At 28.4% G+C, this 17,179-nt stretch overlaps 6 protein-coding genes across 6 annotated transcripts; 2 read left to right on the top strand and 4 right to left on the bottom strand.

The window, feature by feature from the left end:
- Positions 1 to 1,942: 1,942 nt before the first annotated feature.
- GO595_001058 (coatomer subunit beta'-2-like) lies at positions 1,943 to 4,288 on the bottom strand (the record flags this gene model as incomplete). The annotated part of the gene is made up of 1 exon (XM_067913280.1): positions 1,943 to 4,288. One exon carries the CDS (start codon positions 4,286 to 4,288, stop codon positions 1,943 to 1,945), a length of 2,346 nt encoding a protein of 781 aa, XP_067779001.1.
- Positions 4,289 to 4,802: 514 nt separating this feature from the next.
- Positions 4,803 to 5,690, bottom strand: GO595_001057 (Myb-like DNA-binding domain containing protein; the record flags this gene model as incomplete). Its single annotated transcript, XM_067913268.1, has 1 exon — positions 4,803 to 5,690. One exon carries the CDS (start codon positions 5,688 to 5,690, stop codon positions 4,803 to 4,805), a length of 888 nt encoding a protein of 295 aa, XP_067779000.1.
- A 136-nt stretch (positions 5,691 to 5,826) lies between these two features.
- Positions 5,827 to 8,259, bottom strand: GO595_001056 (uncharacterized protein; the record flags this gene model as incomplete). The annotated part of the gene is made up of 1 exon (XM_067913257.1): positions 5,827 to 8,259. The coding sequence occupies one exon, from the start codon at positions 8,257 to 8,259 to the stop codon at positions 5,827 to 5,829; it is 2,433 nt and encodes an 810-aa protein (XP_067778999.1).
- A 480-nt stretch (positions 8,260 to 8,739) lies between these two features.
- Positions 8,740 to 9,702, top strand: GO595_001055 (putative MO25-like protein; the record flags this gene model as incomplete). Its single annotated transcript, XM_067913246.1, has 1 exon — positions 8,740 to 9,702. The coding sequence occupies one exon, from the start codon at positions 8,740 to 8,742 to the stop codon at positions 9,700 to 9,702; it is 963 nt and encodes a 320-aa protein (XP_067778998.1).
- Positions 9,703 to 11,952: 2,250 nt separating this feature from the next.
- Positions 11,953 to 12,837, top strand: GO595_001054 (uncharacterized protein; the record flags this gene model as incomplete). The annotated part of the gene is made up of 1 exon (XM_067913235.1): positions 11,953 to 12,837. The coding sequence occupies one exon, from the start codon at positions 11,953 to 11,955 to the stop codon at positions 12,835 to 12,837; it is 885 nt and encodes a 294-aa protein (XP_067778997.1).
- Positions 12,838 to 13,057: 220 nt separating this feature from the next.
- GO595_001053 (uncharacterized protein) lies at positions 13,058 to 16,226 on the bottom strand (the record flags this gene model as incomplete). The annotated part of the gene is made up of 2 exons (XM_067913224.1): positions 13,058 to 13,063; positions 15,150 to 16,226. The coding sequence occupies 2 exons, from the start codon at positions 16,224 to 16,226 to the stop codon at positions 13,058 to 13,060; spliced, it is 1,083 nt and encodes a 360-aa protein (XP_067778996.1).
- Between the last annotated feature and the right edge of the window lie 953 nt (positions 16,227 to 17,179).

The following is a 17,179-nucleotide window of genomic DNA, read 5'->3' as shown; positions in this document are numbered from 1 at the left end:
ATTAATTTGTCGAATAAAAAGCTTCTAAATTTTGTTTATTTTCATATTTATTTTCGTAATTATCATAATTTGATTGATCAATAGTTTTTTTCATTTGTATTTTTGATGATACTTTTCTGAGTAAAGATATATTTATATATTCTTTCATTTTTCATTTCATTATTTCATAGTGAATATTTATTATATATACTTGTTAATATCATTTATAATTCATACACAAACTTTGGAAATATTGGTGAAAAATCAATTAAAGATTTCAAATATTAGTGAAATAAGATATGGAGATGTTATAAAAAATAATAAAATTCTTGAATTATTCATCGAAGAGGGTGTTTATGCAATTGAAAAAAATGCCTTTAAAAAATGGAATTCAATAATTAAAGTACAGATTGGTAGCTACACAACATCAATTAAATATGGCGCTTTTATGAGCTGCTTAAATTTAGAAACTATTATTTTAGGAAAAAATATCAAAACAATAGGTGATTATGCATTTTCAAATTGTATTTTATTGAAATCAATTGAAATACCCAATTCAACTTTTAGTATTGGAATAGCAGCATTTAATTCATGTTTTTCTTTGTCATATGCTTACTTAGGTACAAACTTGGAAATGATAAATAATAATGCTTTTGAAGATTGTCTTTCAATTGAAGAAATAATCATTCCAAATTCAGTAAAGTATATTGGAATTTCAGTGTTTAAACATTGTGAAAAATTAAAAACTGCTAAAATTGGAGAAAATGTTAATACAATAAATGATTATGCATTTTCTGCCACAGGTATATTCGAAGTGGATATTCCTAATTCAGTCAAATCATTGGGGTATTTTTCGTTTTCATTTTGTTCAAGTTTGAAAAGGGTATTCATTGGAAGTTCAGTTAACTTTATTGATTCAGAAACATTTATTGATTGTGAATCTCTTGCATGCATTAGGGTTCACCCAAAAAATTTATTTTACTCAAACTTTAATTGTGATGATATTTTGTATAACAAAAGAATTGATATTATTTTGAAATATCCAGAATGTAAAAAAGATGAAATATATATATTTCCTCCAAACATTACTTTAGTTTCTGTTAGTGCATTCCGTAGGTGTATCAATCTTAAAATTTTAAATATGAATTTTATGTTATTTAAAATTGATTTTGGAGCATTTAAATTTTGCTCAAAATTAGAAGAAATTAAAATTCCAAATAATGTTCAAGAGATTGAAATAAGTGCATTCCAATATTGTACCAAATTAAGCACACTTTATATCGGAAATGGAATCAAACGTATCGGATCAGATGCATTCAGTCAATGTAAATCACTTAAATGCATCTATTATTATGGAAATAAAGAACCAATAATTGGTCATAATGCTTTTGGTAATATTATTACATCAGTAATAATAACAACTAAATCATATGAAGACAACCAATTTGGTGACTTGAATGTCTTACATAAGAAAGGCTTTGAAGAATGTCCACCAATCCCACAAAATCCTTTTGACATTAGCCGGCAAAAAATCAAAATAATGAAGAATCTTAAAACTTTAATTAATCATTTAAAAGATTGATTTAAATCTATTCCTTCAAATTTGTGATTTATTTTAATAAATCTCAGATTTGCAAATTTAGCTCTTTACTTTTTTTCATGATGAGAAAATATTTAATTCTTTAAGATTTTTTACTTATTATTGATATTATATTTTCAACATTTTTTTTGAATACATATCATTTATTTTATCATTATACGGCATTATTATAATGCTTTATTCCAATTATAACATAATGTTTTTTATAAGAAATCTTTAATGAAAAAAATCATCAAAATCCATATTTCCATTCATCATCGAAATCATTTTAACACATTTTATTTTTCAATCATCAAACAAATTGTACAACTAAAACCATAAAATGTATTTTAACTGATTCAATTTTATTCATTCATTTCAAATCTACAATAACTCATCAAACACATTTGGGTATTCTTCCGGGTTTGCGATTGCGTCGGCCACCTTTTTATTCCTTATATTTTCCTTCCACATTCTTACGCATTCGCCTGTTCTCTCTGGCATATAATTTCTAGCGAACAGCGCTGCCTCTGCGTATTGTTTACCATTTATTAATATTTCGATGCATTTATCCTTTTGATTTGTCAACATCGCTGCAGTGAACGCAACGTTATATTGCCCTTGTCCCATCGCCATTCCGATTAACTCTTTCATTTCGTCGACTTTGTTTTGCACTTTATATATCATTAACAAAGTCGACAAGTCGTTACAATTCTTTAAGGACAATATCGACAACTCAATATCGCCTTTCAACAATGCGCTTCTTGCCAATCGTTTCCACATCAATGAATCGTTTGCGTAATCCTTAGCGATGTTAAGTTCATTTAACTCGAGTGCTAAGTCGAATTTCATTTGTGGATCTTTCGTGATTTTTAATGCCAAGTTTAATTTCCCGATTTGTTTGAGGAACTTCGAACATCGATCGATATATTTCTCCGGGATATTTAACATTTCGATGTTTTCATCTTCTTCTTCATTATCATAATTACTAATATCAGATTCGAATTGGATTAATGAATATGGGATATTAATACCAATGATATTACGATTCTGATCCGCTAAAACTAATAAATTCTCTTTCGTTATGTATCCAATAATTGTTGGCGTGACTTTTAATGTCGACGTAGGAATTACTATACCGGAGATGAAGCGATTTATTTTATTGTTTTCGGTATAAAATAATTCGTCTAATACCCAACAAATACTACTACTTTTACATGTGATTTCATGTAATATTTCGAACTTTTCATTTTCAGCTTCATTATCACGATTATATTGAAGGATAAAAATGGACTCCTTAAGTTGTAACGCTAATAAATCATTGTTCCATTTAATGTCTTTAGCTTTGGCTTCAATTCGCCCAACATATTTGGAATCCCAATCATAAAATTCAGTTCCTTCATTATTGATGACTGATAATAACTCGCCACCCCATATTCGACTTGCAAATATTGGTATTGTCTCTCCTGGCGTCTTAAAATTGTTCCAAAATGTTATGGAGCCATGAATATTTAAGACGGCAAAACGTTTCGAATCATAACACCATGCAAATTTAAGACCTTTTCCAAATTCACGTATGGAACTAAGAACAATGGTGCCACGAATAGACCATTCATCATCTGTAACAATCGAAACATAATTACCATTAGGAGAATGAAGTATATCAATAGGAGGTGATTCGATCGTGACTTCATCTTTAATCGTCATGTTTATTTCAGAACCGTCAACGATATCGTTAACGTTCTTTATGATTGATGTGGATAAAACATTTCCATGTCCAATTACTAACTTACCAAAGCGATCTAATGACATGGGGATCCCACTATTAACAAATTTATATATGTTTAATCCTTTGTCATAACCAATACTTAAAAATGGAAATGAACTTGAAAATGAAACTGCCCAACCTCTGTCAAGTCTGGATGTTAACGAATTCTCTTTCTTAAATGTAGTGGTGGACCAAAGATAAGAAACATTATCTTCTGATGTTGAAATAAGAATTGGCCTTGTTGGATGAAATTCTACTCTGGTAACATTATGTTCATGGCCTTCGAGTGTAGCAACAAGAGAACGTGCTTGGTAATCCCAGATTTGAATATTCATATCATCTGTACCAGCTGCTAATAAAGAACGATCTCCTGTGGTTGAAAATGAAATTGAGTTAATGCATTTTTTTGATATTGATTGAGAAAATTTAGGTTGACTACTAGATGTATCCCAAAAAATAATCTTTCCTTCAAGTGAACAAGAAGCAAATGATGTTTGTTCATGTGGACACCATTTAGCATCCATGACTAAACTCTTGTGTGCTTTAAATGTCTTTAATAATTTACATCCATCTGATATATCCCAAAGTTTAATTGTATAATCATCACTACATGAAAGCATTAAAGGCTCTGTTGGATGAGGTTGTAATGATCGAATAAAGGCATCATGAGCATTTGGTACTTCAAGTAATAATTGTCCTTTTGTTGGAGAAAAAAAGCATATTGATGATTTATCGCCACCAAAAACAACATTCCCATTAGTAGGAACCCATTTACATGTACGTAATGGAACTCCATGATGAACATTTAAATTTTTGATGATTGCACCAGAATTACAATCAATTATTAAGCCATCTCCAGAATAAAGTGCAGCCAAAAGGAGAGGTTGAGTTGGATGAAAATCAAGGCATTTTACACGTTCTGATGGAATTGAGTGAAGACTTTTGACTTTGGATAGGCTCATTTGGTAATTGAATATCTTTGTTCGATTGGAAAGAGAAACCGTTTACACTTTTTTGTAAATTCACAATTCACTTTTTAAATATCTTACGATAGCTTAAGCTTGTACTTCAAACGGTCGCCACCGAAAAAATATTAAATTGTTAATAAATCAATACACATTCATAATTTTAATTTGTAAACTCAAAAAATATTTATAATTACTAATGTTCTTTGTTAAATACTAAATTATTTCAATATTAATTTTATCATTATAGATAATCAATTTCACTTCAAATTAAAAAGTTGAAAAATCCCTTTATTACATTTTACACAAAAAAATGAGTGTAAAAATTATAATTTTCAAAGATAAAAGAAAAGATCAAAAACATGAGGTGAGCGGGTCGTTATTAGATAGTTTTCCAAATCTCGAAAAATTGATGCGATTCAAATTTGAATCTTGTTTAAAAAAAAAAAATACTTCTTCATTTTATTAATAAATTTATTTTTATTCACATTGATAAAGACATGTACCACAATTATTTAAAAGTATCTGCATCATCCGATGATTTAAATGAGGGTGAAAAAAGACTTGTTGGTGAATTAAGAGCAAATGGCGTTTTGGGGAATCCTGGAATGGGTGAAAGGGGAGTGAACAATCCGGAGTCTAAGCTATTTCCTTTTGGTAATGCAAAAGGAGTAAATTGACATGATGGTGTTATATCTGGAGATCTTGGATTATCAGTTGGAATTGTTAACGGAGGAGGGTTTATTCCTCTATGTGGTTTTTCTGTTGTTTCTTCTTGTGTGTTTTGATTTATACTAACTTCTTGTGTTTGAACCGGTGTAGGAACTTTTGGTGGAAGAGGTGATTTTTCTTTTTGTTCTTTGCTTTGTCTATAGTGTCTTTTAGATGTGTCTGGTAAGATATATTCATTTCCATCTGAATCGATAGAACGTCGTTTTGATATAGATGAATTCCACCGATTTTTAATAGCATTGTCCGTCCTTCCTGGAAGCATTTTCGCAATAGTTGACCATTTTCCTCCTATTGCTAAAAATTGTTGGTAAATAAATTCATCTTCTTCTTGTGTCCATGGACCTTTGCTGACATTTGGATCGAGGTGGTTAAACCATCTTTCACGACATTGCTTTGAACTTCTGTGAGGTAAATATGTTGTAATTTTTGGCCAACTTCGTGGCCCATTTTTTGCCACATAATCCTTAATAATTTCGTCCTCTTCTGGTGTAAATGGACCTTTAGTAATTGCAGGATCAATGCACTTTTCCCATCTTGCAGCAACTTGTGATGGAGTTCTTTTTGGCAAATGCTGAGCAATTAAGTTCCATTGCTTGCCGTGCTTTTGCACCAATTCTTTGAGAATATTATCCTCTTCCTCGTCCCATTTGTTCACCGTTTTAGACATTAACGAATTTATTTTAACGTTTCCCATTAAATACTTTACTTGCCGGAATAAAATGTTTTTTTAACAGTTCACCAACAACAACTAAATTGTAATTTTGGGAAAATTTTACAGTTTTTCATAATTATGTTATGAATTTTTATTCAGACATTATTACATTATATAATTCTGGTACTCTTTTTACAAGATTTTCTAAACCTTGTAATATTTCTTGGTTTGCAGATCCTCTCGCTTCAGCTAACAATTCCTTTAAACTATTACATTGTAAAATAAATCCTTTAACTGCATTTTGATCAATATCCAAAAGTTGATTCAACAATGTAAATATATCCAACACACAAATTGCGTTCATTGCACTTAAACCCGAAGCCATTTGAATACTTGCTAAAGACAATTGTATACATTCTTGAACTGCATCTTGAGCATTTAATTGTATTGCCGATATTAAATACATTGATAACGATTCAAGTATCGCACTAATTAAATCGACTGCTAAATGTGTTTCATCTTTTTTATCATTATCATTAATTATTGATATATTTTCTAGTGCGCCTTTATATACGTTCATTAACTTTGCAAAAAATGGAATAAATTTAGTAGGAAATGATGAATGAAGTGCATTGATTGCTTCTAATACAGAAGTTTTTGTATCTATATTAAAATCTTTATCAATCATTTCGAAAAGTAATCTCATAATTTCATGTAAATAATTTTCAGTTGTTTTACATTTCGACAAATAATTAGTAATTGATGAAAGAACTGCGGCAATCATAAATTCATTTTCATCTGTCATATGTATCATTACTTGTTCAATTGAATATTGCATAAATTTAGGATCACCAATTATAGATGAGATACATGAAATAACTCTTAAAGCAGAAGCAGATGGGATTTCAAATCTTTTATATATTTGATCAATCAAATTAAATATACCTTGGAAATATGGTACAATGTTTTCTTTCATTATATTAATCATGTCAAGTAATAAATCAATTAATGAAGATGTATAAGAAGCATCATCATTTTCTGTAACACTAACTTCAATTAATGCTATTGTACGTGCAATAAAACTTTGGACAAATTCAGCTGTAGAAACTTTTTGCAAAAATTTCCGCGCACAATCAATTGACGCTGCATCTTGTTGTGCTAAAAGTGTTTGAAAGATAATTGGAATATTACCTCCAAGTTGTTCTATTTCAAGATAACTTTCAAACACATCAAGAACAGTTGGCTTTAATGGCGTATTAATAAGTTGCATTAAAACAGGGATAAAAGGTGAATAATCCTTTTCATCAGGTGCATATGAAATTATATTTTTAAGTAATTCAAGTGATTCTTTGACTATACGTATTGTATCTTGGAATCCATTACGAATAAAGATTAAACATTGATCAACAAATGAAAACAAATTTCTGTTTTCTTTAATAATATATGAAGTTGATAAACAGAATAATGAAACTTCTCGTTTTTGTGGTTCAGTTGATGAAATATTTGCATTTACATATTGAAAAAGAATCGGAATAAGTATTTCATGAAATGGAAATATAAACGATTGAATACAATTACGTGAATCTATATGAGGTGCACATTGTTCTTCATATGAATCAAGTTCCGTTGGATTTGGAATAGATTCAGCAAATTTCAAGAAAATGGGCATAATTTGTGGTAACAAATTCGCTAATTCATTTTGAAATAATCCTTCTGTGTAGGAATAATCTGCAAGTTTTTCCCACATATAAAAGATGTTATACATTACGAATTCATCTTGAGTGGAAACAAGATCTTTAATACTTTGAACAAAGATTTCAAGAATATACCCAAGTAACTCAGGTGCTTCAAGTGTTATGGAACCAAAATAATCATAAACACTTGATTTAAGTGCTTCAGATGCTGAAAGTGAATAAATTGCAGTGACATATTGACGACATTGTTCTTGGTTAAGTAAAACTGTAGATAAAATTGAAACTAATTGTGATAAAATTTGGAGTAAAATGGATTTAATATTATCATCGCTATTGTTACTTAATAAAACGGATTGAACAATATTAAAAACATGCACTTGATATTGTGATTCAAGTTCAAAATCTTGAACAACATAAAGAAGTGCTTTACAATATGCAAGTTTGTTTTGTGCTGATGCGATGTTTTGACAAATTAAAGAAACAATGGGATCCATGGGATTAAATTGTAATAAATAAATCGCTATTTGCCCAAAGAGATTTGATGCATGCTGAATAACATTAGGATCTTGGTTGGAAAGGAGCATGTTAACAAAATTACCAAATTCATTTGCAAATTCAGGTGGGATTAATAAATATGATTTTGTTGGATCATTTAATTTTTTGATTTTTGTTGCATCTAAAAATGAAACACGTGCCAAAATAAGAGACATCATAACAGATTGTGGTGGAAATTTTGTGGAATTTTGTAGAATCAAAAAAAGAACTTGAACAAATTCAAATGGACTTTTGTTCTTGAGCATTTCGATTTGACTGTTGGCTTGCTTGAGAATTTCATTATCTGGTAAGGTCATATTATATAAAAGTTGAGCAATTTGGATTGCAGCATCCATTTTTAGTATTTATGACCAAAATTTTTCGACCGTTTAAAAAATACAGCAAAATTTCTCCGTGAATACCTTATGAAAGATCAGTTTTAAGCTTAAAATAAATCCTTAAGCTAATGGAAATAATATCTGTTAAAAAAGTTACTATTGTCTAGGTATTTAGATAAGTATCTGCTCCGATATTTTTGTTGCAAAAGGTTTCTAGATTGATCAATAGATTTTTATTTTATTTTACGATGTGCTAGTGGATATCTAGCTCTGGATTTTCTAAAAATTGGTGTTTGAATTTTTGAAGTTTGGATAATTTTTGATCGTCATTGTGGTGAATTATTTTTGATCGGAACACGTTTAAAACTCCACTTTCATTCGGTTTTCGATTAAAAATAATTCAAAATCCTCTATCGGAGTGGAGAAAAAGTTATTTGAAACAAATAATCCCCACAAAAAATCAATTTGCAAATTCGTTGGTTTGGATTCAATTTTCCAATGTCGATTTTTGCGAAATCTAAGAGAAAAGGTCTTCCTAAAAAACTCCATAAAGCATTAGTTGAGTTTGAGCATCAACCAAATCAAAAACATTCCAAGGAAATATTAAATTTAATCAATGCAATTAATGATTCTATGATCAAAGAAGAATATCAAAGTGAGAATTTAACAGAAATTGTTAACACTAAAATATATCGTGATGATACAGTAGAACTGTTAATTAGACTAATGCCATTTTTTGACCAACAAATTCTTAATGCAATGTCAACATTACTCCAAACAACAATTAGAGTATTCCCTGATTCATCTCTACCCACTTTCCTTATGAATAACAAAGGAACTTTTGATAAACTTGTTAGTTATTTAGATCAACCTGTAGCAAATACAGCACATATTCTGATTCGAACCTGTCTTAAACATCGTCCATTTCTTATATACTTATACGAGTGTGGTTTTGTCGGATCCTTTATTCAATATCTATCAGGTGATAATTTTGATAAATTGTCTACAGCCTTTACAACATATGATGCCCTTTTAAACACCTACCAGGATAGTTCTGCTGAGTTTATGATGAACAGCTGGGAAATATTTTCAATCCAATTTAAACAACTTCTTTCATCACCAAATTATCTTGTTCAACTTAACTTTTTACCAATTTTATCCACATTTATCACATCAGAACCATGTAGAAGCCTCTTCTATAGGTATTTAGATGACATTGAGAACCTTCAATTAATTATGATATTATTAAGATCTTCATCAAAAAAGGTCCAATATCGGGCTTATACATTGTTTAAGCTTTTTGTTCTTAATCCAAGGAGGACCCAAGGCGTTGTATCTGCGCTTAAAAAGAATAAATCTAAATTGGTAAAATTTTTGAAAGAACTCGTTCTAGATGATACAGACCCAGAGTACGAAGAAGAAAAGCAGCAAGTGATATCAATTATCGAACACCTTAGATAAAGATAAATTATATAAAGATAAAAAATAAAAATCCAAGCGTAATATAAAACTCGAAATAATATATTTTTGCTTCTTTTTCTTTTTGATTTTTAAAACATTGTTTCTTCATTTGATTTTTTCGATTTTTATTTAATTGGAATAAGTTTAAACTCAAGAAATGGTTAACGCAAATATATAGAAAACACTCGAGTAAAGAAATTACAAATGAAAAGATTTAAAGTTAAAAAGATTAAATTTAATTTTTGGTTTGTTCTTCTAAAAATGGTAATGAATATGAATAAGTTCATCTCTTTTAGATCTAAAACAATTATCAAAAAAATTTAAATTTTTATCAAAATAATGAGAAAACACAAAAATTTATTTTTATTAAAATTCAAACAATGGTTCAGGTTCATCTTCATCTCCTTCCATGAAATTCTCCAAAAATATTTGCGACATTGAAGCAATTCCATGATTCTGATGATTTGGCAATTCATAAATGAAATCATTTACGCAAGCATAAAACTGTTCCGAAAACATATTCTTGCAGCAGAATTGGGACGAAACAAAAAACAATTCATTTAAAGCCTTTAAAGATAAAACCATTAAACTTTCGTCGCAATATTGTAATACGTCGAGGAACAAACCAATGAAATTCATTTCCAATATTTTAAGTTTATTATTTTTATTACCGTACAAAGTAATTGATGACAAATAACTCACAATAACAAATTTCACTTTATAAGAAGAATCATCAACTACATCTTGTGTTACTTGTAACAAGTTACAATTTATCATACCATCGACTGAAGAAATTTTATTATTAATAATCGATTTTATAGCAATTGCTGCATTTAAACGAATTCTTTGATTTGAATCATCATCACTTGTATATGAAAGAGAATCAATACAAAACATATATATAATATTGTGTTTGTCTTCGTCTTCAATTTCACCGATTTGTGACTTATTTGAATATATTTTCGATATTAATATAAGTAACGAATTTGAAACTGATATATCTTGAATTTTCATAAGTTGTTGGAATATGTTTCCATAAAGATTCGAATTGATAAACATTGGTTCCCATATTGCTTTATTAAAGTTAGTAATATCACAAAGAATTTTAAGTACAAACGTAATATTATCTGTTGAAACATATGGAAAACTCAAAAGGATTTCATGGATGATAAATCGAAGAATTGTTGTATCAAGTGAACTATTAAAGATTAATGATTTCATAAATAAAAGAGTTGATATATGTATTGTAATTGTTCCATCATCATTAGTCGTCTGAACAAAATATTCAAGATTTGTAATTGACTTACAGCCAAATTCAACATCAAAATAATTTTCGCATTTTTCTTCGGGTGGAAGAATGCCTGGAGCCGGATCATCATTAACAAAACTTTTCTTCTTTTTATCTTTTTCTTCGTCTTCTTTAATTTCTTCTTTTGATTCAATAGCTTCAGGTTGATCAATAAAATCTTCTTCACATTGTTCATGAATTTCTTCTTCTTGAAACGCATAATTTTCGCCATCGAAATATTCGCTTTGTTCTAAATCTTTTTTAAAAGGTACAAATTCCATTTCATGAAATGCTTCGTTTTCTTCAGGAGAATATGTAAGAGTTTTGGGTGTTGATATAATTGGTGGAATATGATTTTGTAGTTGATCCAAATATGAAAGATTAAATATGACTTTATCTTGACAACGTGGACAATGTCGTACAATTTTTGATAAGCATGTAATGATAGGATCATAAAGTTGAAATTGATTAGAATTAATTAGTGTAATGAGTTTTGGAATAATTCCATTATTTACAAAATAATCACAATATGGATATCTATTATCAAACAAATTGCAAAAAATATTAAGAACTAAGCTTTTGTCTTCATATGATATACTTTCAATTTGGAATAATAATATGACTAAAGAATCAAAAATCATGGTGATTTCATTTGTTTGAGGATTAAGTTTATTATTTTCTAAAAATTCATAAAAATTGGAAAGTATTTGATGCATAAATTGAACATCTGCATTTTCAAATGCTGTTTTAAAATTTGAACATATTAAATGAATTGCTTGTTTTTTTTCCATGTTTTTTGTTGCTTCAGATTCTAATTGACTACCATCTTCTGAAAATGTTTGAAATTTTTTTGTAAGCTTTCCTTTAGAAGAAGATTTATACCCAATCATCTGGTCGGGTAATAAACTTTTCAATTAAAATTCGAGGCGCCCCAAATAAACGTTTTAAATCTAAGCAAAATTATGTTATGTATCCCAGCTTTACAAAGCTGGGGAATAATTCCATCCGATGATAGGACTTCTAAATTCACAAAAGCACATGAGTATCTTGAAAGACATCCTTTAGTTCGAGATCAGATTATAAATAATTCAAGAGTTCTCATTCATAGGAAAGTTTCATTCAGTGTTAATATTTCAAATGTAGATGTAAATGGAAATGAAATATCATTGGATAATATTCTTGATTTGCTAATTTTTTGGGATCTTACTGATGCTTATGATTCATCAATTTTACCTGACAAAACGTACGAGTTCCTATTTCGCACAGCAATTTCAGCTTATACCGTTACAAAAATTCCTCATTTAATTGCAAATCCTATTGATCCAATACCAAATACTGCGCGTGTTCCACTTGTTTATATTCAAGGAATTAAAGCAGAAACACCATTTGAAGAAATCCATTCTTTTTTTCGAACAATTGCACCAATCCTCAAAATCAAACTTATCAAAAAGTCCAACATTACTGCCCATATCCTAAAATTTTCATCTGTGCGAAAAGCACTTAAAGTATCAGAGACTGCTGATCGCGAAAAGTTCAATGGGAGCACACTTTATGTTTCTCATCAATATAAATCATCTGTCACAAAATGTTTTTTCATACAAATGGTAAGTTCCACACCTGTTTCTCTTACACTTGATGTCATAGAAGAGCAAGTTTTACAGTTTGGTGAGATAGAAAGTTCGTTTTCACGTGTAATTGGTCCGATTTCAGAGTTTTACATCAAAATGAAAAACTTGAAAGATGCAAAACTCGCATGCGGAATAATGAACCACAGAACCTATGATGGTGTAATGCTTACATCCATTTTTGTTGAAGAGCAGTACTTCAATGAGATGTTTAGTTCTTAGATCGTTATATAAACTTTGTATAATTTTTAATATGAAAAAGTTTTCAATAAAATATAAGTAAAACGAAGTAAATTTCCAACGTAATGTGTGAAAATTATTTGGGATAATGCAAAATACAGCATTTTCGAGACGGTTACAAAAAAATTTAAAACGGTCGCATGAAGTTTCTAAACGGTTATAACTCTCGTTTTGATTTTTCCCATGGGAAAAGGAAATAAAATCAATCCTGAACATGCAAGAATCATATATCAAGCATATCTTACCCAACCAAAAGGTTGTACCAAAGAATTATGCAAGATATTGGGATATAAATTAACGACATATTATAAAATTTTTTAGTTTTTCGAAAATGTTTTTTCATATATTAACCGCTGGATTATTTTCGTAACCGTTTTGATTGAAGCAGTACTGCTTTTATACATTGAGAAACTAAATATCTCAAAAAGTGACGCGTGCAAAAGTAAATCTCCTATAGGAGGTAAATCTCCTCAAAACAAAGTTGCTAACCATATGAAAGCAATTGCAAAGAGCTGTGTCATTGGACAAATACAAATTTAAATTCAACAAATAAATTACACTTAAAATGATTCAGAAAAACATTTTTTCCAAATATTATCATATTTTATCAAAAAAAGAAAATTTATTGACTATTATTTCTTGTTATCTTCTTCTTTTGATTTATCATTGTTGTCCTTCTTATCTTCTTCTTTTGATTTATCATTGTTGTCCTTCTTATCATCTTCTTTATCCTTTATTTTAATAATTGGTATAATTGGCTTTGGCTTTGGCTTTGACTTTTTCAAATTTTTATATTCATCTGCTAATTCGTATGTACATTGTGCGAGTTCATGTTTCATATCTGCTTCCAAACTTATTTTTTCATTTTCGTCGAGGTGATTATTATCACAAATTTCATCAAATTTTCTTTGGCATTTATTTTTTATAGTATTTGAAAGTGATGTAAGAAAAGAGTTGTCAACGTTTTTGGATACATTCATTTTGAGTAATGCTTCAGCTTTTAATGATTCTATTTCGGTACTAATTAGTTTTTTATAATTGACATTACTTTTAGATTTTATAGCATCATTAACATATTGATTTAATTGTTGCAAATTATTTGTAACTTGACTAAAAATATAATTTTTAATTTTGTGTTTGTTATCTTCATGAATTTCTTTTCCATATAATTCGTTCAGTTTTTGATTACAATTTTCTATTAAAATATTCGAAATGTTATTCTGAAATGAATTTAATTGTTCAGAATTACTATTAAGAATTTTAATTTTCATTAAAGAATCTTCATATTTAACAATGTCATCAACTAATTTCGTTAATTCTTTATATTGATTTTCGATATTTTTATTTGATTTTTCTCTCATTAAATCTTTTAATGATGTTACATTATCTTTTAATGTCTTTTCCATATTACTTTTAATATTTTCATCAAAATTCGATTGATCACAAATATTACTAATTTTTCTTTTATATTCAGTTTCATATGATTTAATTAATGAATCAATATCAGAGAAATTAATTGATTTTTTGTTTTCGATTTGTTTTTGGATTTCAATCTTTTTATCATTAATTTCATTAATTGTATTATTTTCAATGTTTTTATTACTTTCAGATTTCTTTTCTTGTATTCTTTTGTCTACTAAATCTTTTAATTCTTCAATTCTTTTTCTAAGTTCACCATTTATATACTTGGAAATTGCTTTTTCGTCATGAATTGTTTGTCCAGTTTGTGCCTTAAGTTCTTCCATGCAATTTTGGGATAATTTTCGTAAAATTTCGAGACGACCACAATGATTTAATTCTGTTAAGTTATAATTTTGAATATTTTCCATTTCTTTTTCAACTTCTTTATTAATAATTTCATTTGCTTCATTTATAAGTTCTTTATTTTGATTTTCTATATTAACTTTAATTATTTTTTCAGCTAATGTTCTTAATTCTTTTATTAATTTATTTGATTCTTCGGATAAAATTTCTTTAACTTTATCATTAATTATTTTGTTGATTTTTTTGTTTTCTATTATTTTATTATATTCCTTTAAACAATCAACTTCAATATATTCGATTTTATACTTTTTCATTATTTCTTTTGATTCCATTAATTTACAGTTATTAATTTTCTCTTTTAATTCATTTTCTTTTGTTTTAATAATTTTTTTGGCTTTTTCGCTCAGATATTTCATTTGTATTTCATTAATTTTTTCATTAATTTCATTTAATTTCCCGATTTTCTCCAAAATTTTTTCTTGAATTTTGTTCTTAAATTTAATATAAACTTCATTTGTGTTTTTAACTACCGGCGGAAGTTTCTCATCAAGTTCTTTATATGCTTCATTACATATCTTTGTCGTATCGATTTGATAAGCTTCGACAAATTCTTTGTTTTGAATTTCATTTGTTAATTCTTCAATAATTTTTTGTATCGAACTAATTTGATTATTAATTACTTCATCAGCAATTGGTGAATAAAGTTTATCAAATGAATGTCGCTTCGCATCATTCATTGCATCGATAGCAATTTCACTAAGATTTTGTTTATCTGTTATTTCGATAAGTTTCTTAAAGATTAATACCGCGCCTTCAGCTTCTATTGGAACTTGTTTACGCGTTTCTTCAATATGATTAATAAGATGTTGTGCAAAGATTCGAAAGCCAGCATTAAATTCTGGCGATTGTTCTAATATATCGGCGTTTATGTTATACGCTGATAAAGGAATAACTTCAGTGATATCAAAGTCAGAGCCAAATTTTTTGACAACATTTTCAGTGACTCTTTGTTGGATATCTTCAAATTGACCTGATGTAGGATCATAATCTTTGGTTTGTGGAACTAAGGCAAGAAGGCAAGAACGATTTTTGAGATCAGTTCCTTGACGAACTGTTTTAACAATATCAAGAATTAACTTCATCGTTTCGACTTCGTTGGTTGATATAGCACTTCTGACTATTGTAGTAACAACATTGGAAAGTGCTGCATATGGAGCAATAAGTTGACTTAACAAATAACGATTAGCTTCTTCATTAGCTTCACCTGCTTCAAAACCACTACTACCTTCTGTATCTACAAAAAAAACTTGGGTTTCATCACCAGGAAGTTCTTTCATATGAAATCTTTTACGAAGGAAATTATAAGATATTGGTCCATAAACATAAGCACCATGTGTTTGTTCATCCATTGCATTACCAATAACAATGTCACAGTTACCAGTTAACATTTTTATTGTTGATGACTTTCCTGACTGATATGAGCCACAAAGTGTGACAAATACAACTGGTTTTCCTGCAGCTTTTGTCAAAATGTTTTGAAAACAAATTGGATTTGGTTTAAATTGCACAATTTTACCATTCTGCAAGACTCTATCCGAGCATTGCATTTTTGAGGTAACTGACACATGGCATTTTTTCAAAAAATAATTGAACCGCTTGGGCATTCAATTATGACACTTTTTGAATGCTGTAACCAAAAATTCATATCAGTTTGCCACTTTTCTCTATCAGTAACCCATTCAAATTCGTGATTTCCGCTTTTTGAATATTTTACATAGGAATTGAATAATTTCAAATCTTTTCGTTTTTGATTGTTTGAATGCTATCTTTTGGTTGACAGAATACCTTATTTCACTATTTTCACGTCTTCGAAACCCTCAAACGGCCCAAGAAGCCGTTATACAGAAATAGTAAAATTACTTCTTGGACAAGAAGGAATTGATATCAATGCTAAAAATATTTATTTATTTTGTTTAAAATTTATTTTAATAATTTTCTATTTCAAAATAATATTTGGAAATTATTTAAATTAATTGAAACAGCACTTATTAGAGCATCTTATTATGGTCATACAGAAATAGTTAAATTACTTCAAGATCAAGAAGGAATTGATATTAATGCTAAAAATATTTATTTGTTTTATTTGATATTTATTTTAATAATTTTATATTTCAAAATAATATTTAAAAATGATTAAATTATTTGAAATAGCATTTATGGTTGCATCTTCAAAAGGTCATACAGAAATAGTAAAATTACTTCAAGATCAAGAAGGAATTGATACTAACAAGAAAAATGAAAATTATACTGAAGAATAAAAACAAAATTTGATTGATAAAATTTTTGAGGGAAATTTGATATTTATAAATGTAATTTGTTGTCAGGTACGCTTTCGTTGTTGAAAGATATTTTATGAAACTCAAAATTTTTTTTTCAGATTAAGTCAAAGTCCATTTATCTAATTGCATATTTTACTTATCCATGGATACTCGTTATTATTCCAATTGAATCACCGAATGTTTTATTTCGTTCATTAATAAATGAAAGTTTTCGAATTCCA

Source organism: Histomonas meleagridis (genome assembly GCF_020186115.1).
Source record: "Histomonas meleagridis strain 2922-C6/04-10x chromosome Unknown contig_118, whole genome shotgun sequence".
In the NCBI taxonomy this organism is placed as follows: Eukaryota; Parabasalia; order Tritrichomonadida; family Dientamoebidae; genus Histomonas; species Histomonas meleagridis.
Note: the sequence above shows the minus strand (reverse complement) of the source record. Positions and strands in the feature narration are given on the sequence as shown.